General features: G+C 33.7%; 2 protein-coding genes across 3 annotated transcripts in view; one reads left to right on the top strand and one right to left on the bottom strand.

Moving 5' to 3' along the window:
• The first annotated feature begins 375 nt into the window (after window positions 1-375).
• Window positions 376-16,805, top strand: rbm19 (RNA binding motif protein 19). The gene is made up of 25 exons (XM_051112481.1): window positions 376-523; window positions 2,085-2,267; window positions 2,352-2,480; window positions 2,679-2,711; window positions 2,794-3,049; window positions 3,151-3,431; window positions 3,514-3,573; window positions 5,051-5,129; window positions 5,218-5,289; window positions 5,892-6,095; window positions 6,208-6,338; window positions 6,416-6,540; window positions 6,630-6,726; window positions 6,813-6,923; window positions 8,435-8,635; window positions 8,769-8,841; window positions 10,196-10,377; window positions 10,504-10,564; window positions 10,734-10,813; window positions 10,935-10,990; window positions 13,718-13,837; window positions 14,498-14,600; window positions 14,736-14,856; window positions 16,457-16,576; window positions 16,758-16,805. Exons 1-24 carry the CDS (start codon window positions 488-490, stop codon window positions 16,537-16,539), a joined length of 2,877 nt encoding a protein of 958 aa, XP_050968438.1. The 5' UTR covers window positions 376-487; the 3' UTR covers window positions 16,540-16,576; window positions 16,758-16,805.
• A 285-nt stretch (window positions 16,806-17,090) lies between these two features.
• The window catches only part of cntn4 (contactin 4), a 192,820-nt gene continuing 184,983 nt past the window's right edge, over window positions 17,091-24,927 (bottom strand). For both annotated transcript variants that reach the window (XM_051112477.1, XM_051112478.1), the window contains exons 21-23: window positions 24,813-24,925; window positions 24,187-24,355; window positions 17,091-22,175 (exon numbers count right to left, since the gene is read on the bottom strand). In XM_051112477.1, the coding sequence (XP_050968434.1) occupies window positions 22,084-22,175; window positions 24,187-24,355; window positions 24,813-24,925 (374 nt within the window). In that variant the 3' untranslated portion in view covers window positions 17,091-22,083. The remainder of the gene's footprint in view (window positions 22,176-24,186; window positions 24,356-24,812; window positions 24,926-24,927) is intronic.

Below are 24,927 nucleotides of genomic sequence, written 5' to 3'. Positions count from 1 at the left end.
TGATTAGTACTCAACTCAAAGGCGATTTTCTCAATATTTTGATTTCTTAATATTTTGCACCCTCTGTAACTCGGAAACTATACATCAACGGAAAGCTTATTTATTCGGCTAAATCTTATGACTGGTTTTGTTATGTTAGGTAATAGATACAGACTTATCTAATAGAGTCAGCCTTAACTATTAAGCGAATGAAAAAACAACAACAACAAAAACAACTAAACTACATATTTAAAGGATAATGCTTACATATTTCAAAGGTTTACAATACAAAAACATAGTTTAATGTGTATTTTAGCATTCCAGAGTGATAAAAACCGCCTTTTATCATTCCACTTACGTCCAGATGAGGGAGCCACAATCAAGTCTCTGTGGTGACGTGATTTACGTCATATAGAAAGATGGCGACTTACTGAAGCTCCATGCTTTATTGTTGATAAAACAATAAATTGTTATTTTACCGGGAAAACTCTCACCGGGATCGTAAAAGATGTCAAGGTTAATAGTCAAGAATCTCCCAAATGGGGTGAGTATTTGTAATAATATTAGAATATAATGTGAGCTCGCTGTCAAAGAGGCATGCGTCTGCAAAGATGTGATTAACTTCTAACGTTACGTTTATTCACTAACAAAAAGTACCACAGCACAACTATGGTTTTGTTTAAAATTGTGCTCTGGAGTTACCATAGCTTTTGGACATGATACCGTGGTGCTGCCACGCTTTTTGGATGCATAATTTGAATGCCACGATGTATATATTAAAGTACCATGACATTATTATTTGGTAACGTAGTTTAACTGTACGGTGACAGTAAAAGCCGTTTTTTTTAAATTGAATTACCCAATTATTTTTCTCAAATTACAGTACAACTATATTTCATTTTGTGTTTTACTAGAAAACACATAAGCATACAATAACGTTAGGTGTGTGGTTAATTTCGTAGTTTGTTAATACTGTAATTAAACCATGGTTAATTTTGTAGTTACTGTGATTTTACTACAAAAACACAGTTAAACCACGCTTAATTTTGAAGTTACAATCGTTTTACTAAAACAAAAGTAGTTAAACTATGGTTCTTGTTGTAAAATCATACTTAGTTTTGTAGTTACCATGGTTTTACTTCAAATTCTATGGTAAAACCATGGTTAATTTTGTGGTTGCTATGGTTTTACTACAAAGCCAAACTTAAACTATGATTCTTGTAGTGAAACCATAGTTAAATTTGTAGTTACTGTGATTTTGCTACAAAAACCTAGTTAAACCATGTTTAATTTTGTAGTTACCATTGTTTTACAGCACATTCTATGGTAAAACCATGATAATTTTGGGGTTACTATGGTTTTACTAAAATAAAAAAAGTTAAAATATGGTTCTTGTAGTAAAGCCATAGTTAATTGTGTAGTTACCATGGTTTTATTACAAATTCTATGGTAAAACCATGGTTAATTTTGTGGTTACTATGGTTTTACTATAAAAAGCCATAGTTAAACCATGATTTAATTTTGTAGTTATTGTGATTTTACTACAAGGACATAGTTAAACCATGGTTAATTTTGTAGTTACCATGGTTTTAATGCAAATTCTATGGTAAAACCATGGTCAATTCTATAGTTACAATAGTTTTTACTACAAAAGCCATAGTTTAATCACGATTATTGTAGTAAAACCATGGTTAATTTTGTAGTTATTGTGATTTTACTACAAGAACATAATTAAACCATGGTTAATTTTGTAGTCACCATGGTTTTACTGCATATTCTATGGTAAAACTATAGCTTATTTGGTAGTTACCATGGTTTTGCTGCAAATGTTATGGTAAAACCATGGTTAATTCTGTGGTTATTATGGTTTTACTAAAAAAAAATACATAGTTAAACTATGGTTCTTGGAAGAAAATCATGGTTAATTTTATAGTTACCATGGTTTTACTGCAAATGCTATAGTAAATTTTCATTAGGGTGAAACACTGGGTGTATCACCACTGTACTTTCTTATAGGGTGATTATTATAACTAAAACAAGTTTCTAATCTGAAATACATGTGATTTTAAATGTTTAACATCATTTTATTTATTCTCTGTTCTCAGATGAAGGAAGAACGTTTCCGTAAGATGTTTGCGGATTTTGGGACGCTTACAGATTGTGCGTTAAAATTCACCAAAGATGGTAAATTTCGCAAATTTGGATTTGTAGGCTTCAAGACAGAGGAAGATGCAAAGAAAGCTCTAAAACATTTCCACAAGAGCTTTGTGGACACATCTAGAGTTACTGTAAGTGACAGGATATAGTTTCAGTTTGTTTATTAGAACATTTCTCTTCTAATTCTCATCTTATTCATCATCTGTCTGAATAAGGTGGAATTCTGCACAGATATTGGAGACCCAAACAAAGCCAGGCCTTGGAGCAAACACACACGCCAACCATCATCAAACAAAGACACAGAAGAACAGAAATCACATGAACAAGGAGAAAAAGATAAAAAGGTTGTTCAACTCTGTCACTTTTTCTGTCTGCACTGATCCATTTGTTTGCAAACAGTTTTATTAGAAGGTCTCATTGATTTTTCTTTTCCTTTTATTCATTTGTCTGTTTTCGTTAAACTGCTTTTGAACAACGTGTATTATAAAAAGTGCAATATTAATAAATCTAACTAAATGTATGCTGTCATTCCATCTCCACAGAAGCAGAAGAAGCCTTTGAATGTTCTTGGAGATGTAAGTATGCTTCTCTTTGCATGAAACAAATCATACTCAGATAAATATGCAAACACTATAAAATGTAATTTGCAATCCTCAGCTTGAAAAAGACGAGAGCTTCCAGGAGTTTCTCGCTGTGCATCAGAATCGTACACAGGCGCCTACTTGGGCCAATGACACTGCAGAAGCGATTTCTGTTGGAGCTGAAAAGAAGAAGAAGAAGAAGAAGGAGAAGGAGGAGAAGAAGAAGCCGAAAGCGGCTGTTAGTGATGATTACCTAAACTTTGACTCTGATGAATCTGAGGACTTTAGTGATGCTGAGGATGATGAAGATGCTGATGAAGAGGACAAACAAAGTAAGAACTTCATGCTTAATTCTAAACAATCCCAGATGATCCTCTGACTTTCTGATTGCATAATTATGATTTCTCGTTCTCTAAATGTGTTTTCTCATCAGATACTGATAAGGAAGCCTTGAAGAAAGGCCTGTCTGATATGGACTATCTTCGCTCCAAAATTGTGGAGAAATCAGACATGCTGGATGAGAAAGAGATGGAAGAGGATGAGGATGAAGAAGAAGATGAAAGTGACAGTGCTAATGCTGCTGATAAGAATGAGGAGGAGGAGGAGGAGGAGGAGGAGGAGGAAGAGTCCCCAGCCCATAACACAGACAGTGCTTATGAGAGTGGTGACAAGACAAGCAGCCAGAAAAACGCAAACTCAGCAGCTCAGAACATGGTCAGTCTGATAAAACATGACATTTGATATGGAATAATTGGACTGTTAGAGGCTCATTTATGCTGTTTATACACTATTATAGAATGAGCCGAGCACAGAGTTCACAGTCAAGCTACGAGGTGCCCCATTCAACGCCACAGAGGTGAGATATCAGTTATTGGTCGATATTGAACGTTTCATTGTTTTACATCACCCTTTATTAATATTACAGTGACATGCATAATAAAATATTTCAGACACACACATAAACTCCCAGGATAATACCCAAATAATCATCCTGATCCATTTATCATTACTCTGTTTTTTTTTGGTCTGATTAGTCTGACTAGAGTTTATTAAAGACTGTTACCAGGTCCCTTCTCTGTTTTAATTAATTAATTAATTTATTATATATATATATTAAAAAAAAAAAAAAAAAATAAAAAAACGTACTGTTCAAAAACTCACCAAGCCTGCATTTATTTTATCCAAAATATAGCAAAGGCGCTAATATTGTGAAATATTTTTACTATTTAATTTTTTTTTTTTTAATTTAAATACATTTTAAAATGTACTTTATTCCTGTGATTTCAAAGCTGAATTTTTAGCATCATTACTCCAGTCACATGATCTTCAGAAATCGTTCTAATATTCTGATTTGCTGCTCAAAAACATTTATTTAAAACAATATTGTTATGTTGAAAACAGCTGAGTAGAATTTTTGAGGTTTCTTTGATAAATGGAAAATTCAGAAGAACAGCATTTATCTGAAATAGAAATCTTTTGTAACATTATAAATGTCTTTATCATCAAATTTGATCAATTTAAAGCATCCTTGCTAAGGATAAATTAGTGTTATTAAGCGTTATTTTCTATCAAAAAGAAAAAAATATATACTGACTCCAAGCTTTGAATGGTATAGTGTATAATGTTACAAAAGCTTTTTATTTCAGATAAATGCTGATCTTTGGATCTTGCTATTCATTAAAGAATCCTGGGGAAAAAAAATACTCAGCTGTTTGAAATATTGATAATAGTAATAATAATAAATGTTTCTTGAACAGCAAATCAGCATATTCAAATGATTTCTGAAAAATAATGTCACACTGAAGACTGGAGTAATGATGCTGGAAATTCAGCTTTGATCACAGAAATAAATTACATTTGAAAATATCTTAAAATAGAAAAGAGTTATTTTTAAATAGTAAAAAATATTTCACAAGATTACTGTTTTTGCTGTACTTTGGATCAAATAAATGCAGGCTTAGTGAGCAGAAGAGACTTATTTAAAAAAAAAAAAAAAGAAAAATCTTACTGTCCACAAACTTTTGACTAGTAGTGTATACTACTAGTCAAAAGTTTGGGATTGTTATGATTTTTGAAATTTAATTTAAATGAGCCTCTGATGCCCACCACTGCTGCTTTTACTTGATCAAAAATACAGAAAAAAACACTAATATTGTGAAATATTACAATTTAAAATGACTTTTCTATGTGGATATATTTTAAAATGTATGTAGCTTTAAATTCAAGCATTTCATTTTTATTTTATTTTATTAAATCTTTTCAGTCAGTGACGACAGTCATTTTTTATTTGCCTAATGTTTGTCCCATCTTTCTGATTTATCACTTCAATGTAGCAACAAGTGAGAGAATTTATGATACCTTTGAAACCTGTTGCCATCCGATTTGGCAAAAACGATGATGGGCGCAAATCAGGTAAGAGCATCTGTTGTTTACTGTCTGTAGATGATTTAAAGAAGACACTCAGGTGCCACTTGATTGATGTTGTATTTTCTGTGATAAGGTTATGTGTATGTGGACCTGCGCTCCGAAACAGAGGTTGAGAGGGCCCTGCGCTTAAACAAAGACTACATGGGTAAGCAATTGTTCAGTCTCTTTGACAAATACACAACTGCGGCAAGGTGTGTTTTGATTTCAGAGCATAACCAGTTTGAATACAAGTACTACATATGTGACCCTCGACCACAAATGCAGTCATAAGTAGCATGGGTGTATTTGTAGCAATAGTCAAAAATACATTGTATGGGTCAAAATTACAGATTTTTCTTTAATGCCAAAAATCATTAGGGTATTAAGTAAAGATCATGTTCCATGAAGATATTTTGTGAATTTCCAACCATAAATATGTCAGAACTTACTTTTTTGATTAGTAATATGCATTGATAAGAACTTCATTTGGACAACTTTAAAAGTAATTTTCCCAATATTTTTATTTTTATTTTTATTTTTATTTTTTTTTGCACCCTCATTTCATATTTTCAAATAGTTGTATCTCGGCCAAATATTGTCCTAACAAACCATACATCAACAGAAAGTTTATTTATTCAGCTTTCAGATGATGTATAAATGTCAATATCAGAAAACTGACCCTGGTGTGACTGGTTTTGTGGTCCTGGGTCACATATCAGGTTGGTTTCAGGATCTCAATGCGTATGCATTATCTGTGTAAACCCACAGGGGGGCGCTACATTGAAGTGTTCAGAACCAACAGCTTTAAAAATAATAGGTCTGCAAAGACAAGCGAGAAAGAGAGAAATTTTGTGCATGAGCTGAGGGACGATGAGGAAGAGGAAGACGTGGCAGAATCAGGAAGACTTTTTGTCAGGAACCTGCCCTACACATGCACTGAAGAAGAACTGAAAGAAGTCTTCATCAAATATGGTGAGTCACATGACGCACTATATTATCAGGACTTATGTGGGAATCGGAGTTACTGTTACAATTTCTCAAAAGATGTTTGAAAAGGACTTGTTTTTCTTGTGTCTCCCATCAGGTCCTCTTTCTGAGATGCTTTTTCCCATAGACAGTCTGACTAAGAAGCCGAAGGGCTTTGCCTTTGTGACATACATGATACCTGAGAATGCAGTCTCAGCCTTGGCTCAACTGGACGGCCACGTATTCCAGGTACGGATCTGATCTTTTCCCCTCAGTTGTGTCTGTGTGGTTTTATTTGCTTTCTTATAACTGTCTGGATCTTGTAGGGGCGGGTGCTGCACGTCATGGCTTCAAGGCTGAAGAAGGAAACGCCCGATCAAGGGCCCAATGCTCCGGGCAGCTCCTCGTATAAGAGGCAGAAAGATGCCAAAGACAAAGCCGCCAGTGGCAGGTCAGCATTTGATAAACCATTTGGAGCTGAAAACCTTTATTGAAAGCATTTCCAGTTGTGTTTAGCATTTTTTTGTGTCTTTTAAACAGCTCTCATAACTGGAACACCCTGTTTTTGGGCACGAGTGCAGTAGCCGATGCCATCGCTCAGAAATACAACACGACCAAGAGCCAAGTGTTAGATCACGTGAGTATTTGTGTAAAAAAAGCTAAGAATTGTCTGTTGTTCTGGGGAGGATTAACAGGTGACGCTGGATTTGTGTATGTGTTCAGGAGTCTGATGGCAGTCTGGCTGTGAGGATGGCCCTCGGAGAGACGCAGATCGTACAAGAGACTAGACAGTTTCTCCTGGACAATGGAGTGTCTCTGGACTCATTTAGTCAGGTATAGTATGTGTGCAAGGTTTTTTTTTTGAGAAATTAATGCTATTATTCAGCAACCACAGTTAAAGCATTTTATAAATGCTATAGCAATCAAAGCGATCAAATAAATGCTGTTCATTTGAACTTTCTATTAATCAAAGAACCTTTAAAAAAGTTTAAAAACAGAAGAAATGTTTATTGAGCCAAAATTAGCATATTTCAATAATTTCTGAAGGATCATGTAACACTAAAGACAGGAGTAATGATGCTGAAAATTCAGCTTTGTATCACAGGAATAAATTATATTTTATAATACATTAATATAGAAAATCATTATTTTAAATTGTAATACTTTTAGTCATAATTTAGTTTCCTAGTAATTTATTTAGTAATAATAATATTTTTGTAACAATTGATCGAATAAATGCAGCTATAGCGAGAATAGCAGACTATTTTTCCCAGGAACAGTAAAAATCTGACCAAACCCCAAACTTTTGATTTCATATTTTAGCAAATATATGCGTTTAAACTATAAATCCATGCTTTTTCTATAATAATTTTTTAATTTACAATTAGGCATGCACTGATGTTAAAATTTTGACAAAAGAGATGTAGGCCATTTATTTTTATATTTACCAAATATTTGTGTTTAAACTATAAATCCATGCTTTTCCTATAATAGATATTTTAAATAAAATTAGGCATGCACTGATATTAAAATTCTGACAAAAGAGATGTAGGCAATTTATTTTCATAGTTAAGCGAATATTTGTGTTTAAACAATGAATCCACGCTTTTCCTATAATAGATATTTTTATTTAAAATTAGGCATGCACTGATGTTAAAATTCTGACAAGAAAAAAAAAGAGATGTGGGCAATTTATTTTTTTAAATGTACCAAATATTTGTTTAAACTATAAATCCGTGCTTTCTCTATAATAGATTTTTTTAAATTTAAAATTAGGCATGTACTGATATTAAAACTCTGACAAAAGAGAGGTATGCAATTTATTTTCAGATTTTAGCAAATATTTGTGTTTAAACTAAATTCATGCTTTTTCTATAATAGATATTTTTCTATTTAAAATTAGGCATGCACTGATGACAAAAGAGATGTAGGCAAATTATTTTCATATTTTTAGCTAATATTAATGTTTTATACTATGTGTAAAATAAATTAAAACACTTCAAGATAAAATCAGTCATTTTAAATACTTTAAGTTTGGATGAATTTAGGTAATTTAAGGTCATCTAAATGTACAAATATGAAGATATCCAATACATTAAAAAAAAAAAAAAAAAAAAAAAACTCCCTAGTATTGCCTGGTATCTGATTTGTTCCAGATATATTGTATATTCCTGCATGGAATCTGCAGATCATTCCAGTCATCTGAATTCCATTTCTGCATCGGAATTCCACATTTTGCTCAATTTGCACAGAAAAATGTGACAACTACTGTGTGCAAATCTATAGTTTCTATTTCTATGCGCATAAATCAGGTATATATGTGTCTGTGATTTCCATCTGTTTAGGCATCAGGTCAGCGCAGTAACTCTGTGATCCTGGTGAAGAACTTGCCCTCAGGAGTGCAGGCCGCAGAGCTGGAGGCTCTGTTTTCGCCTCATGGATCTCTGGGAAGAGTTGTACTGCCCCCATCTGGCCTCACTGCTATAGTGGAGTTCCTAGAGCCTACTGAAGCCAAGCGGGCCTTCATGAAACTTGCATACACCAAGGTCAGTGGGGACATGTTTGTGATGTGCATGTGAACACACAATGCAAAAAGTACTGAAATATAAAAATAAATTTGTCCAGTTAGTTTTATAAAACTTACGACATGGTAGGATGTCATACGGTCTGTCTCTTCAGTTCCAGCATGTTCCGTTGTATCTGGAATGGGCTCCTGTAACGGTCTTTACAACTCCCTCACCACCCAAACCAGGTAATCCTTTAATCCTGACATATCAGTCTGCTTTTGCTTAAACCAGAAGTTCATAATTTCTGTGAAGGGTTTATGTATGCTCGAAGAAGTTAATAACTGAGCTATTTGTTCAAATGTCAACATGAAAATGTATAAAAATTCCTGCACGGAATCTGTGGAGAATTCTGATCATTCAAATTCAAAATCTACGTCAGAATTCCATGCATTTTAGGAGTAACTGAAATCAAGCCCTGCCCATGGCATGTAAATATTTTGGCTATTGTGGTAAGAGCAATAAAGTATTATGTTATTAAGTATTTTAAAAAAAAAATGTATGCAGTTTTAAATGTATTATAGAACTGTATTTATTAATTTAATAAGTTTATGTGTGGGAATACTTTGCAATTTTTTTAATATTCAGAACTTTTAAATATTTTTAATGTTCACCAAAGCTGCATTTATCCGATCAAAAATACAGTAAAAAGTCTTGTGAAATATTAATACGATTAAAAAAGTTTTTAATTTGAATATCTTTTAAAATGTAATGTATTCCTGCATTTCAAATAATTGTTTTTTTTGTTTATTAAGACTGCATGCATTTTTTCATTAAAAATACCGTTCAGAGAGTTTGTGAAATATTACCAGAATGAAGTTTTCAATTTTAATGTGTTTTGTAACATAATTAATTCCTGCATTTCAAACACAGTAAAAACTGTCTTTTTTTTTTAAATATTCAGAACTTTTACATTATTTTTAAGTTCAAAAAGGCTGCATTTATTTGATTAAAAATAAATAAAAAGAGTTTGTAAAATATAGAATTAAAACAGTTTTTAATTTTACTATCTTTTGAAATGTAGTTTATTCAAGTAATTTATTCCTACATTTCAAATACAGTAAAAACTGTAATATTGCAATAATGTAGCGGTTTGTTTTTAATATTCAGAACTTTTAAAATATTTTATTTTCTCCAAGGTTGCAGGTATTTGATCAAAATACAGTAAAATAGTTGGTGAAATATTAATACATTAAAAAAGGTTTTCAATGTTAATATCTTTTTCAATGTAATTTATTCCTGCAGTGGCAAAGCTGTATTTTCAGCAGCCATTACTTCAGATGATACTCCAAAAATGTTCAATTATTAATATTATGATTTGGTGCTCAAGAAACATTTCTTATTATCAATATTAAAATAAATTGTATTGCTAAATATTTTTATGGGAGCCATGATTCAGATTTTTCTTGACTCTTTGAATAAAAAGATAGGAAGCATTTATTTGGTATAGAAATCTTTTGTAAAATTCTAAATGACGTTACTGTATGTCACTTGAAACATTACTGTCATTTTACTCATTCATGTCCATCCTTCTACTCCCAGAGCCTAAAACGAAAAATGCATCTTCTGAGAACATTGACTCGGCCAAAAAGGAAGAACAGGAGGAACAGGAGGAGGAGGAGGAGGATGAAGAGGAGGAGGAGGAGGAAGAGCAGATTTTGCCCGGCTCGACTCTCTTCATTAAAAACCTCAACTTTAGCACATCAGAGGAAACATTACGGGAGGTGAGCGCAGAGGCCATACCAACATGTGTTGTGTGATCGGATCACCCTAAACTGATGTTATGTTAATACCAGGTGTAAACAAGGCCTGTGTCTCACCATATGGCTTTCATTATATTCCTCTAACAGACATTTTCTAAATGCGGTGTGGTGAAAAGCTGCACGATATCAAAGAAGAGAGATAAAGGAGGTTTGTATTCACAGTCATGCATATTAACCATCGATTTCATCTGTGTATTTGTTAGTGTTTCTGCTCTCTTTCTCTCTCTCTTCTGGTTTCTCACATCATTTCCTCACGGTATGTGAGGAATATCATTTCCTCACCTTGATCTCTTTGTCTCTCTGTCATTCTCTCTCAGGTAAATTGTTATCAATGGGTTATGGCTTTGTGCAGTACAAAACTCCAGAGGCGGCACAGAAAGCCATGAGACAGCTGCAGGTAAATGACCATCTGCTGCTGTTTCATTACTGTATTTATGTACTCTTATTATGCACAAATATTTGTGTGATAAAATAGATTCAGGCATCTTTTTTCATTACCTCTTTCATTTTTCTTGCAGCACTGTAAAGTAGATGAGCACCAGCTTGAGCTGAAAATATCAGAAAGAGATGTCAAGTAAGTCGAAGCATCTTTTGTGTCTTACATTTTTAAAGGGGTCATCGGATGACCATTTTCCACAAGTTGATATGATTCTTTAGGGTCTTAATGAAAAGTCTATAATATACTTTGGTTAAAAATTCTCAATGGTAGTGTAAAACAACACCCTTTATACCTTGCCAAAATCAGCTCTGCAAAAATCATCTCATTCTAGTCGAGGCTGCTTTAAATGCAAATGAGCTCTGCTCGCCCCGCCCCTCTCTTCTCTCTGTGGAGTGACGAGCCTGTTTACTTTAGCCGCGTTTAGCCGTGTTTAGCCGCTAAACTTGCTAACTAGCTCATTATTAGGAAAGGCGATCGCAAAGATTCATAAAAAAAACCCTTATACTAACTTCTGCTGTAAGTGAAGCTGGATCACGAATGATTCACGTGAACATAGACAGATATATGTAGATCAGGAGGCGCATTCCCTTCACAAACAAACGTGATCCACTGCATCTTCAGCGGCTCAGATGTCGGGAGTAAATTACAACCACTATGTTCATTATTACATCCAGCAACACAACACCTCAATCGCTCAATCTGAGATATTCTTGTCTAACTTACATCCCTGCTTCGGCATCAAAACAAAGAGGGTGGACTGTTACAGCTGATCTGAGGTAAGACGCTCATGTCAATCAACTATCATGAGAGCGACCTTTGTGGGTGTGACGCCACAACGACAGGCATCTGACAATGGCTCGATTTGAAAAAGGGAATATTATTTTTACAGATTAATTAAAAACCACTGCATGGATTTTTATCATTATAGGGTAGATTTGTGCATACACTCCCAACACACATTAATGTTCAAACAACATGTAAAAGTGAACTTAGCATCCGATGACCCCTTTAAGTGCTGCTTAGAGCAGGGTTTCACAAAACTCAAGGGAACTGATTATGAATTTAGCTAATTTGGTAAAGAATTCATCAGTTTTTGAATGATTAATAACCAAGAGTCATTTGCTTCTGAATCAGACTACACTAGTCAAGCGTGTGAAGGTTTTTTTTTTTTTCAATAGAAAGACATTTTCTTGCTTTTATTTAGCAGTATATTGTCTTTTAATCTTACTATATTCAGTTCAGACTGTAATATGTCATAATAAAATGTTTTCCTTGGTTTGGCACTGAGGATGTGCCGAATACTGAATCCGTATTATCAGAGTGTTTTCACAATGCTTCAGTAATTGGCCATATTGGCAACACTGAACACAAACAATGCCACTGAACAGAACGAAACTTGCACATTTTGCTGATTATTGCAGCTGAAAATGGTCAATTATTGTCATGTTTTGAGCTGTACTAATCGGTACTAACATTCCTGTTTGTTTTTAGCATTTCCAGTCAGGCAGGTGAAATATTAGGCTAATATCTTAATTAATACTGCTCGTATGTATCTTTAACACCTATTAACTTTAATTTTTATATAACATATTGCGCCCTTTTCTGCTTACTAATCCTTCCCTATATAATTTAGCAGCTTCCACACGGTTCCATATTTTAGACAGCATAAATTAGCAGAACAACATATTCAGTAGTTCGTTAACTGTGCAATCTGTTGTTTACATCCGAGGATTGCCATTATGGCCGTGCATCCGGGTAACTGACCAAACCTTGACTCAAGCGCAAATGAATAATAGCGCGCTTCACGGCAGCCTGTTACATTTACAGGACATAAAATTTCACTCACCACATAAACAGTAAGGAGAGGTGACTGATAGGACAATGGCGAATGATTTGCAGAAAATGTGTGGTAAGTATTTCCGCTCTGTAGTAACGTTATAAACAGAGTTACGTGTAAAGTAAAAAGCAACCATGTAGCCTATTAATAGCGGCTCCTTGATGCCTGCAATTTATATATAGTATAATTGCCCAACGATATAATTGCTAGAGAAAGCATTGAAATATATATATATATTTTTTTTCGTTTGTTCATTTGTTTTCCGTACACGGTATTAGGATACCGGCACATCACTGCTGTGCAGAAAATACTGGTGCTGAAGCTGCATATTATTATAGAAGATTCTACCGGCAAAGATGTACAAATTCACCTGTATAATATTTCTCTTACATTATTTTCTGAAAATGATTTAATTTTAGCATGATAATGAGACGGGTATCTTAACTTCTACTTAACACACATGAACCAAACCGCGTGTAATTTCTCAACTTTGTTGTATAAATGTATAAAAGGAGCTGTTTATATACTTTTCTATAGATAGTTTTATGCAAAATTAGTGTTGTGAAAAATTAGATGAACAATCTGTTATGTATAAACGTCCTAGAGTTCATGGAATAAGTTTAACATTGCAGAAAATATATATATTTGTTTTCAGGATGCATAATTAAGGCCTAATTTATACATTAATGTGTTTTGGGGGCAACTTACAATACAGAAGATATTGTAATGAACGTGATGAGAAACTTTGCAAAGTTTTATAGGAGTATCTCATCATTTATATATATATATATACAATTTGCACTTACCCTATTCACCTGTTATTATCTAAATGGTTTACTTTAATGTTTTTTTTTTTTTTACTGTGCCATTTGATGTTGAATTGGGGTAGTGATGTTAAAAGATTATGTGCAAAGTGTTTTAAATTTTTTTTTTTAAGATTACGTTGTCACTGCCATTTAAATAAGAGGCATAGTGGGACTAGTCACACATGAGTGACAGCGGTTTTCCTCCTGTTGTTTTTGCAGGTCAAGTGTGGCGCAATCCAAGAGGAAAAAGCAAACCGCCAGGAAACAGACGACCTCTAAAATCCTTGTGCGAAACATCCCCTTCCAGGCCACAGTCAAAGAACTGCGGGAACTCTTTTGGTGAGCCTTGTTTCACATTTAGTGGACATTTGTATTGTGTTCATTGTGTTTCATTTGTACACTACTGGTCAAAAGTGTTTGATCAGTAAGATTTTTTTTTTTTGTTGTTGTTTATTTTTAAAGAAGTCTCTACTCACCAAGCCTGCATTTATTTAATCCAAAGTACAGCAAAAACAGTAAAATTTGGAATTATTTTTGCTATTTAACATAACTGTTTTTTATTTGAATATATTTTAAAAATGTAAGTTATTGCTGTGATTTCAAAACTTTTTTTAGCATCATTACTCCAGTATTCTGATTTTTCAATATTCTGATTTGCTCCTAAAAAGCTATTATTATTATTATTATTTTTATCATTATGTTGAAAACAGCTAAGTAGATTTTTTTCAGGTTTCTTTGATAGACAGAAAGTTTAGAAGAGTATTCATCTGAAATAGAATTTTTTGTAACATTATAAATATTTTTATCATCACTTTTGATCAATTTAAAGCCTTCTTGGTAAATAAAAGTATTAATTTCTGTAAGCCCCTCCCCCCAAAAATTATACTGACTCCAAGCTTTTGAATGGTATAGTGTATAATTTTGAGAGTTTTGAAGTGCAGGTACAGTATGTCATGTTGGTTTCATGTTTTTTGGGGTGTTTTTTTTTTTTTTTCTCAGTACTTTTGGAGAGCTGAAGACAGTCCGCCTGCCAAAGAAAGGGATCGGTGGAGGCCACCGTGGTTTTGGCTTCATTGATTTCCTCACTAAACAGGATGCCAAGGTGGGTGCATCTGTCTGTTTCTTCTGTCTCTTTGTTACAGTCAAGTAGTCTCTTGTAAAACAACTAATCAACACTGATCCTTTCCAGTATGCATACATCTAACGCAAGCTATGATTTTGTGCTCTTCTATTACAGAAAGCATTCAAAGCTCTGTGCCACAGCACCCATCTTTATGGCAGGAGGTTGGTGTTGGAGTGGGCGGATGCAGAGGAGACTGTGGACGACCTGAGACGGAAAACCGCACAACACTTTCATGGTAAAATTTCTGCTTTGTACACACAGTCACAGTTAGACATAGACAGTTGCAACCAGTTTTAATGGGTAACTACCTTAAATTTGCCACGCTAACCTTTTAACTACAGTACCGGACAAAAGCTCAGATCTTTTCAAAACTAAGAAAATACAGAAAAAGGTAATATTGTGAAATAACATTGCAACCTGACTATAAAAAAAAAATGTCATTTGTTCCTTTGCCAAAGCTAAATTTTACTTTATTCTTCAGTGTCACATGATCCTTAATAAATAATTTTATGTATTTATTTAGTTATTTATTTGTTTTTTGTGGTTAAATAAATACAATAAAATTCTACTGTTTAATCCCTTTTTTTTAAACAGCATAATAAATTCGATTTATCAAAAAAAAAAAAACGAAAATAATTTTGAATGAGAATACATGAGAATACATATAACCCTTATTGTCTGTTAATAATAGTTTTAAAATGTTATTTGTTACTTTGATGGCAAAGCTAAATTTTACTTCAGTCTTTAGTGTGTGTGTGTGTGTATGTGTATATATATAGGGTTTTTTGTGGTGAAATAAGTATAATCAAATTCTACTGTTTAATTCCTTTTTAAAACTCGGCATAATCAATAATTTTTTTTATTATTTTTTTAAAGTCTATACAAAAATTGAAAAAAAAAGAATAAATAAATAATGACCAAAATAAAATGCTGAAAATATTTGTTCTGTATGAGAATTATGTTATAACCCTTATTATCTGTAATTATATTCAGAATATTTATATAATATTTATATATATTATCTGTAAACATTAACAAATGTTTTAACACATTTTAAAATATCATTTGTTCCTTTGATGGCAATGCTAAAGTCTTTAATAGCATATGCTCCTTAATAAATAACTGTAATTTTTAAAGTTTTATTATATATTATTATTATTTTTTTTTTTAAGGTTTTTTTTTTTACTTTTTTGTGGTAAAATAAATATAATCAAATTCTACTGTGTAATCCCTTATTAAACTCAGGATAATAAATTATTTATTTTTAAAAATCTAAATAAAATATGACTAAAAAATAATTCTGTATGGGAATACATGTTCTGTATAACCCTTATTATCTGTAATTATATTTATAATATTTATATAATTATCTGTAAATATTTAATTTAGTGACTGTTGCTTCCAGAAATTTGAGGGTTTTTTGTTTTATTTTATTAATAATCAAATAAATAGTTGACCAAATACTTATCATAGTCTTTTGTTTCAGCCTTTCATTTTGTTATTTGTCCTTTAAACCAATACCTGATTGTATTTATAGTCTGTTTATAGTTTTAGTGCCAGATCAGTATTGATTCTTTTTACTTAATATCTAATTTGGAAGATTTTTCCCCCTTAAATAGTCTGTCAAAAACAACAATTAAACTAACTTTTTCAATATTTTTCTAAATTGTAGTTTGACTGTTGCTTAACTACTTGGAAACTGCATCTTGCCAAAGCACAAGCTATTCCAAATTTGAAGTAGTTTCCCCAACACTGGTTGCAATTCTAGCCATTTTCCTTCTTTAATTTAATTAAAATAAATCTGTGCACAAATCTGTCCTCTCATCATCTCTCAGATGCTCCTAAGAAGCGGAGGAAGGCGGAGGTGTTAGAGGGAATCTTGGAGCAGATGGAGGTCGGGGAGGAAGACGGGGAGTGAATAGCAGCCGTCAGTCACCTCCAGCATCAATAAGAGAGTAAATCATCCAGTGGAACTCCATTTATCTCTATTATGACTCCGTCTTAAACAGCTGCTTCACGGTCTCTTCAGGAATTCTTCCTTTTGGCCCCAGATGCTCCCAATTAGCTTTTTATTATATGCTCATACATCATCTCTGTTATTGCTGTCAATGTATTAAACACAGCGTCTCCCCACAGACTAACTCTGGCTGAAGGTGAACTCCACGACGCACTCCTTCTGAAAAAGATGCCCAAAGGCCACGTTTCCTTGAGCTGTTTTTAATCAGCACGGAGGGCCGAGACATTTCATACTCTGCTGCGACGTCGAAGAATCACGATCGTGATTGACCAAAATATCAGTAGCAGAAAATAAATGGAAATATCTCATTTAAGATCATTTTTCAACATAAAATGCTGTAGTCTGTTCATGACTAAGAATAATTACATAATATTTTTATAAGAGTCTTTTCCTCAATCTGAACACGGCGTCGTTTTCAAGAAATGACAAGTGCTTTCATATTTTTGGGATCATACTGTATTTATTGAAGTGACAATAAATCATTTTGTCTGGAAATGCTCCTATCTTAGGGTAGTAATTACACTAGAAACCTCACTTTGTAAAATGTGCTATTTGTACAGTCGAGGTCAAAACAGTCTTGGTCTACACAGAAGATGCCTTACACACCACGTAGTGGACATTCTAGTGTACTGCATCACAACTGCATGACATGTGGCTTCAAATCAACCTGTGATGTTATCTGTTGTGGAATATCTAATTTGCTTGGTCATGTTTTCTGTTTTATTAAAGGGTTTGGTTATCCAGAAATGAAAATTCTGTCTTCATTTGTTTTTCCTTACCCTCATCTCATTCTAAACCCATACACTGCACGACTTGAGCAGATTTTATAGCACTAGGCATCATAGTGGCCAACTTCCCTCACGAAAATTAACCATGGTTTCATTATTGTAAAAGTGTAGTAGCCGTGGTTTTTGGTGCATTGATTACCATTTGTATAACCATAGTTTAACTACAAATACCTTGATTAAACTATGGTTAGTGTAGCAAGACTATGGCTAATTTGTGGTTACCATCCCTGCTGAAAGAAAAAAAAAAAAAAAACAGACCGTCAAAATTTATAATGATTTTACTGGTTATAATGGAAACTGTAATGGACCCTGTTGGTCTCTATTGGTCACCTATTGGTGGCTTGTTTAAACCAATAAATCCTAATGGAACATGTCCCAAATCACAATACAGAACCATTTTTAATGGTTTTAATGGTTAAAAGTTGATGGTTTGTAATGGTATTTGTAGTGGAAACCATTAGAATTTTCTATGATGGTACTATTGTTTTTTTCAGCAAGGATGTTTTTTTTTTTAGTTTTATTTGTAGTATAACCATGGTTAATTTTCATAGGGGTTTGTAAATGGTTATAGAGAAAAACTGAGAATAACTATTACTAAAACTTTTTTTTTGTCTTTGTGGTGAAATTCAGATGATCGTGATTAATGCTGCCTTTACGTGCTATCGAAAATTTCCTATTTGCCACTTATGAGATCGTCACTTTGTCGTCGAAAATAAAATGTAGCATCGTTCTCAATCATACAAACATTCACCGTGCTAGATTGCTTGCTGACGGAATTTTGGTCAAATACAAGCTAATTTCACTGTTTCTAAACATACAGTATGCTTTAATAATGGTTCGCATATAGCCTATAAATATACACTACTTTAGTGACAAGACAAGGTGATGTAGTTATGAAAAAGAGGAAAAAACATAAGACTAATAAAGTAGCACAGCAATCGTTGTCCGTATCTACTTTCCGATTAGGAAACTCCTATTTACGATAACTCCGATAGCACGTAGGTAGCATTTGTGTACATATAGGATTTAAAACACATAGTTCGTCCAAAATAAAACTTGTCAGTTCTTCACCCTCACACTGACTTTCTTCTTTCTTGAAACTGGAAAAAAAGTAATCTTAAAAATATCTTTTTGTTAAACACAAGAAAGAACGTCAAACAGGTTTGGAACGACATTAGGTTGAATTACGACAATATTCATACTTGGGTAAACCATCGCTATGCACTCGCAATGAAATGTATAAGTTGATTGTCTAATATTAAATCTTTTTAATTAAATGTACATACTGAGTGACTGATACCATCTTGTTGTGCTTGTTGGTTCGCATTGAGTTTTAACGGACATTTTTGCTGTAGTTCATATTCAAGATCTGAGGTAAACTATCTGTTGTTGCTTTCAGTATAACTATAAAGTCATGCAAAATTATATTCAAAGTCACATTAGACACGTTTAACTTTGAACAAAACACATTACCTGCGATTATCACTGTCATATAGTTTGTATGTTGTTGTTCCAGCAGTGACATCGTAGAAACCACTTTATTCTTCAACGCAAAAATAAGCTGATGGGCAAGACTTCCGGTTTATTATAACAACGGTAAAACTGTTTGCACTACAAACCAGTGTGTTCATTAAAATATTGTGAAAGACACCAGTTTTTAATAGCAAGCAATAAAATGAGCTGTTTTGTACAGCTAAAAATAGCTGGACTCAGATGAGACCATAAAACCATAAAATTAACAAATGGCCACGCCCACTCTTACACGTGTCCTAAGTACACAATGCCAAGACGGGACACACGATAAAAGATATCTTTTTCATGTTAATTGGAGTTTTTGACCTAACTAACCATGACGGCACACAAAATTAATATTTTAGAAACGGTTTCTATTTCTGCTATGCCACGGCTGGAACAACAACATACAAACTATACGACAGTGATAATCTCAGGTAATGATTATGACTTTTATTCAAAGTTAAACATGTCTAATGTGAATTTAAATATAATTTTGCGTAACCAGTTGCTTTCAGTAACCATACTGAAAGCAACAACATAGTTTACCTCAGATCTTGAAAACAAACTAACGCAAAGATGTTTGTTAAAACTGCAAACTCAATGCAAACCAACAAACATATTTCATAACAAAGATGGTACCAGTCACTCAGTATGTACATTTAATAATCTTAAAAATAATTTAATAAAAATTTAATATTTATGAATTCGATTATTAACATTTTATTGCAAATGCAGTGCTTCCAAAAAAAACACGCCCACACATGCTTTTGATTGGCTGTGATATTTGATTGATTCTATTGTCTTTTCTGCGCTGCAAAAAATGATTTTCTTACTAAGTATTTTTGACTTGTTTTTTATCTAAACATTCTTGAATCATGATGCATTTACTTAAGTAAAATCACTTAAGATATTAAGTCTTGTTTTCTAATAAAATGATCCAAGTTTGCTGGGGCAAGAGAAACTAATCTTAAATCAGTCTAAAAAAAAACTATTTTTCTTGCCTTACTGGGAGATATTTTTGCAAAATTTTGCTAATTTTTCTTTAGAAAACAAGACATATCTTAGATTGTTTTACTTTAGTTGTTTTATCTTGATTCAAGAATTTTTGAAGACAAAAATACAAAAAAAAAAAAAAAAATTGCTAAATTTTGCTAACTTTTATTTAGAAAGCAAGACATATCTTAGATTGTTTTACTTTAATTGTTTTATCTTGATTCAAGACTTTTTGAAGACAAAAATACAAAAAAAAAATATTATTTTGCAGTGTGCACACTCAAATTGCTTGTCGCTGGAATCTTGTCACGTCGCGTGTAGCTACAGTAAAAATAAGGTGGATAAGAAAAAAAGGCTACTCAGCAAACAGCTTTTTCACCTTTTGGTCTATTTCTTATAGAAAGCTTCTAGAGATCTGGAACACACCGAAAGTAATACGAGCATACTAGTCCTTTGTGAAGACACACAACAGTCACACAGGTTTGGAATGACGTGAGGGTAAGCAAACAACAAAATTATTGGTTGAACTGTAATTAATCAGATTTTCTGTTAGCCCATCACATATAATGCACCCAAACAAAACATTAGTGTGATCATTTTTATAAATGTCATTTATTTTGTGATCCAGTATAAACAGAGAACCTTGGAGGAAAAAGTTATACGGTTCAATAAATGGAGTTCCGATAAAGTTTGGTGGAAAGCACTGCTTAGAGAAAGAGCGTTCTGGCTATGACAGACACACCGATACACAAATCTTCAGAAACGGATGACCGTATCCTTTCGTCAAAAGTTCATCGGTTAGTACCTAATGAATCAAGAATGGAATGAATACATCCACATGCAGAGCCACGGTAAGCTAAGAAACGTCTATTCTGTTTGTTAGATAAAAACCGAGATGAGTTTTGTAGGAAACTTCGATGTCGTCCACTTAAATATAAATTATCTGGAATATACAAAAAAGCATTTACATATACATTTGTTTTCACTCAGTCTCAGAGCTCCACATGTCCCTTTAAGCAAGTACATCTATTTGCACCTCAAGAAATGACAAGCTACTTTCATCCCACATGGCATTTAAAAAAAATGCAGAGCTCGTAGCCCCTACGTTAGCAGAGGTCGCACACGCACACGCACACACAAACCGTATTGCCTTGAAACAATGAGGAACAGCATACGGCTGTTATAATATGGAACATGGAAGCAATAAACTCGCACCAACTAAGTTACCCAAACCCCAGCATCCCGCTCGACTAACCGCTCACAGCCCTGGCGTCCAGCACTTGTCTAAGTAGGTTACGCTAAGAAATATGTATTAAGGCTTTTCTGAGGACCTGAGGATTTCAAAAACACACAATGAGGCACACAAAAGGCAAAGAAGAGCTCTAGACGTGACACACAAACAGATAAGCGGAAGATGACGGAAAAAAGAAAGACGGCCAACGTCGACGCCTGGTGTCCGTTTGCTGCTGACCAGTAGACGGCCGACTTGGCCTCGTAGCAGCATTCTGTCAAATTTCTGGTCAGGATGCTTTTTTTGTTCACTTTCTTCCAGGCGTGATTTCAGTGCAAGTATTCCCGTGTCGTAAACAGTAAGAAGTCCTTGGAGATTCTTAGCTTGTAAGTACGTGTGACCCTCAGAGGGCCGTCATGTTATGATGATTAGTTGGTTTTCAGCCAAATACGTCTTGTTCTAAATGATTAAGTTTCAGACACCTGCATTCTCTTACAAAACATTGTACATGACATGCATCTAAAGCAGTTCCTACACACCCGGCGTACTGTAATAGGAACAGACAGACCAACTGGATCAAACCGAAAAGTAAAAAGCTAAGATATGTCGTACATACAAAAGAAGCATGTGACATTTTCCTCATTTTTTTGTTCTTTTTTTTTTTTTAAAGCTGCTTTGGTAACATCAAATTCAATCCCATCAGCCTTCAATCTTTTTTTGAATTGGCTAGCGAACCACGCACCCGTTTTTTTTTTTTTTTTTTTTGAAATCTTTTTTTTCTTTATCCCGGTATTATCGTTCACGTAGGTCCTCTGGTTTGTATGAATGGGTTTTCATCGATCTGTGTGAGTCACTTTTCTCAGTCTCCTCTCGAGGAAGAACGTTTCATCTGAAGTCAGCGGCCCGCGCTGTGTTCTGTCATAAAGATGTGCGAGCTGTGAGGGAGAGAGCTATTGTACTGAGAGCAGAGAGAGTGGACACGCTGGAAGCTGAGCCGATGGCATTGGGACCTGAAAGAGAATGAATCAGCAAATGAATGAATGAAGACAAAACGTTGGAGTTCCAGAACAAACAAGTGCATGATTTAACATCATAGACGAGGCCTTAGTGATGTTTCAGTTGAGTAGTTGGATATATATATACAGTTGCAGTCAAAAGTTTCTTCAACTGCAAAATATGAATTATTTAGCAAAAATAAGTGGGATCATACAAAATGCATGTTTTTTATTTAGTACTAACCTGAATAAGACATTCACATAAAAGATGTTTACATATAGTCCACAAGAGAAAAAAAATAGTTGAATTTATAAAAATGACCCTGCTTAAAAGTTTACATACACTTAATTCTTAATACTGTTTTGTTACCTGAATGATCCACAGCTGTATTTCTTTTGTTTGTTTAGTCATAGTTGTTCATGAGTCCCTTGTTTGTCCTGAACAGTTAAACTGCCTGCTGTTCTTCAGAAAAATCCTTCAGGTCCCACAAATTCTTTGGTTTTTCAGCATTTTTCAGTATTTGAACCCTTTCCAACAATGACTGTATGATTTTGAGATCCAGAGACAACTGAGGGATGCAACTATTACAGAAGGTTCAAACGCTCACTGATGCTCCAGAAGGAAACGTGCATTAAGAACCGGGGGGTGAAAACTTATGAACAGAATGAAGATGTGTACATTGTTCTTATTTTGCTTAAATATCATACTGTTTTCATTTAATACTGCCCTTCAGAAGCTACAGAAGATACTTACATGTTTCCCAGAAGACAAAATAAGCTAAATTTACCCTGATCTTCAAATTCCAAAAGTTTTCACCCTCCTGCTTTTAATGCACTGTGTTTCCTTCTGACGCATCAATAAGCGTCTTTAATAGTTGTCTGTAATAGTTACTTATAAGTCCCTCAGTTGTCCTCAGTGTGAAAAGATGAATCTCAAAATCATAAAATCATTGTTGAAAAGGGTTCAAATACACAAAAGTGCTGAACAACAAAGAATCTGTGGGACCTGAAAGATTTTTCTGAAGAACAGCAGGCAGTTTAACTGTTCAGGACAAACAAGGGACTCATGAACAACTATCACTAAACAAACCAAGAAAGCTCTGGATCATTCAGGTCACAACACATTATTAAGAATCAAATGTATGTAAACTTTTGAACAGGATCATTTTTATAAATTCAAGTACTATTTTCTTTTGCGGACTTTATGTAAATGTATTTTATATGAAATATCTTATTCAGGTCAGTACTAAATAAAAAATAACATGCATTTTATATGATCTCTCTTATTTTGGCAAAATAATTAACATTTTGCAGATTCTGTGAAGTGTATGTAAACTTTTGATTTCAACTGTGTAATATTAATAATAAATCTTTTCTAAGCATCCACAAAGCATCAGCATATTAGAATTATTTCTGAAAGATGATGTGACAAGACTGGAGTAATCATGCTGAAAATTTAGCTTTGCCATCACAGGAACAAATGACATTTAAAATATATTCAAAGAAACATTTAAAATAAATACTTTTAATTGTGATAATATTTCACAATATTATTCTTTATTTATTACATTCGTATTGCATTTTTAATGCAGCCTTAGTGAGATTAAGATATTTCTTTTAAAAACATTAAAAAATCTTAATGATTTTAAGAAGCTTCAAACAGTAGTGCATTCATATTCAAGTCTCTCATATTCATATATTTCTGCTCACATAGTAAGATCACTTAATGAATATTTCATGTCCATTTATTAATATATTTGATGAGTAGTCGTATAATCAGCAGGATAATGTACAGTCAGCCAGTCATTAGTGCAAAATAAATCCCTTAAGGATGATTCAAGTCTGATCGCCCTGTTAAATTTAATTTTGTGATAATGACCGGCTGATTGTACATCATTCCATAAATATTATATTTATATATTCAGAATGCATTCTACTTCATCATAAGCTTCAGCTTTTTTCAATAAAATATAGCATAAAATTAAAACTGAATTAAAAATAAGTCAACTAGCAGAGAACGATCTACCTGATATTTTGGGAATGGTGATCTGCCGGCTACTGCTGCCTTCCCCTCCTTCTCCAAAAGGCCTGATCTGGATGATGTACTCCTCATCTGTGGGCAGCGAGAGCTCCACTGAGGTGGTGTTGGTCTCCATAATGCTGGGCCTGCTGAATCGGTTCCGCTTATACAGTACCTACAAAACAATTACATTTTTTTTTTTTTTACAACTACCTATGGGATTTTAAATGGCTGATGCAGAAATGTAGATAGCATAGATGCTGAGGTGCAATCAGTCTGAATCATTCTATTTAGAATATAAAGTCCAAACATAAGCAAAAAAGGTCCTTTTACACCAAATACAAGTATTTAGAGTGAATGTTTGACAAACAATCCTATAAATCTTTTCACATCAGTATTTTCAGCAATGAAATTCCACTAAAGAAAGCAACATAAGCAAACCTACAGATGATTTGTGAGGCTGTCATACACATATCAGAACATTTGGTGGCGCTAAAGTACTGAAAGTGTTTACTCAGTGAGCAACAAGGTGCTGTCACTTTGCGAATGTATTCCAGGCTAAAGATTGCCGTTAGGCATGATGAACAGCAGATGAACATGGTTTTTCAATTTTGCAAGAAGATCTGGCTTACCTTGTATCCCATGACCTCAGATTCATTTTCTAGAGGTTTCACCTGTTCCCAGTTCAGGATGATTTTAGAATTTGATGTATTCCACATGACTTTTGAGGGCGGCTGGCTGGGGGCT

Source organism: Labeo rohita, chromosome 6, assembly GCF_022985175.1.
Source record: "Labeo rohita strain BAU-BD-2019 chromosome 6, IGBB_LRoh.1.0, whole genome shotgun sequence".
NCBI classification, from domain to species: domain Eukaryota; kingdom Metazoa; phylum Chordata; class Actinopteri; order Cypriniformes; family Cyprinidae; genus Labeo; species Labeo rohita.
This window is presented reverse-complemented; position numbering and strand designations above follow the sequence as displayed.

Bases quoted from the DNA above. Each gene is read 5' to 3' on its own strand.
- rbm19 (XM_051112481.1), top strand. From the start codon at position 488: ATGTCAAGGTTAATAGTCAAGAATCTCCCAAATGGG. The intron at 10,378-10,503 runs GTGAGCGCAGAG...TTCCTCTAACAG, and splicing joins CAGAGGAAACATTACGGGAG to ACATTTTCTAAATGCGGTGT. The intron at 10,565-10,733 runs GTTTGTATTCAC...ATTCTCTCTCAG, and splicing joins AAAGAAGAGAGATAAAGGAG to GTAAATTGTTATCAATGGGT.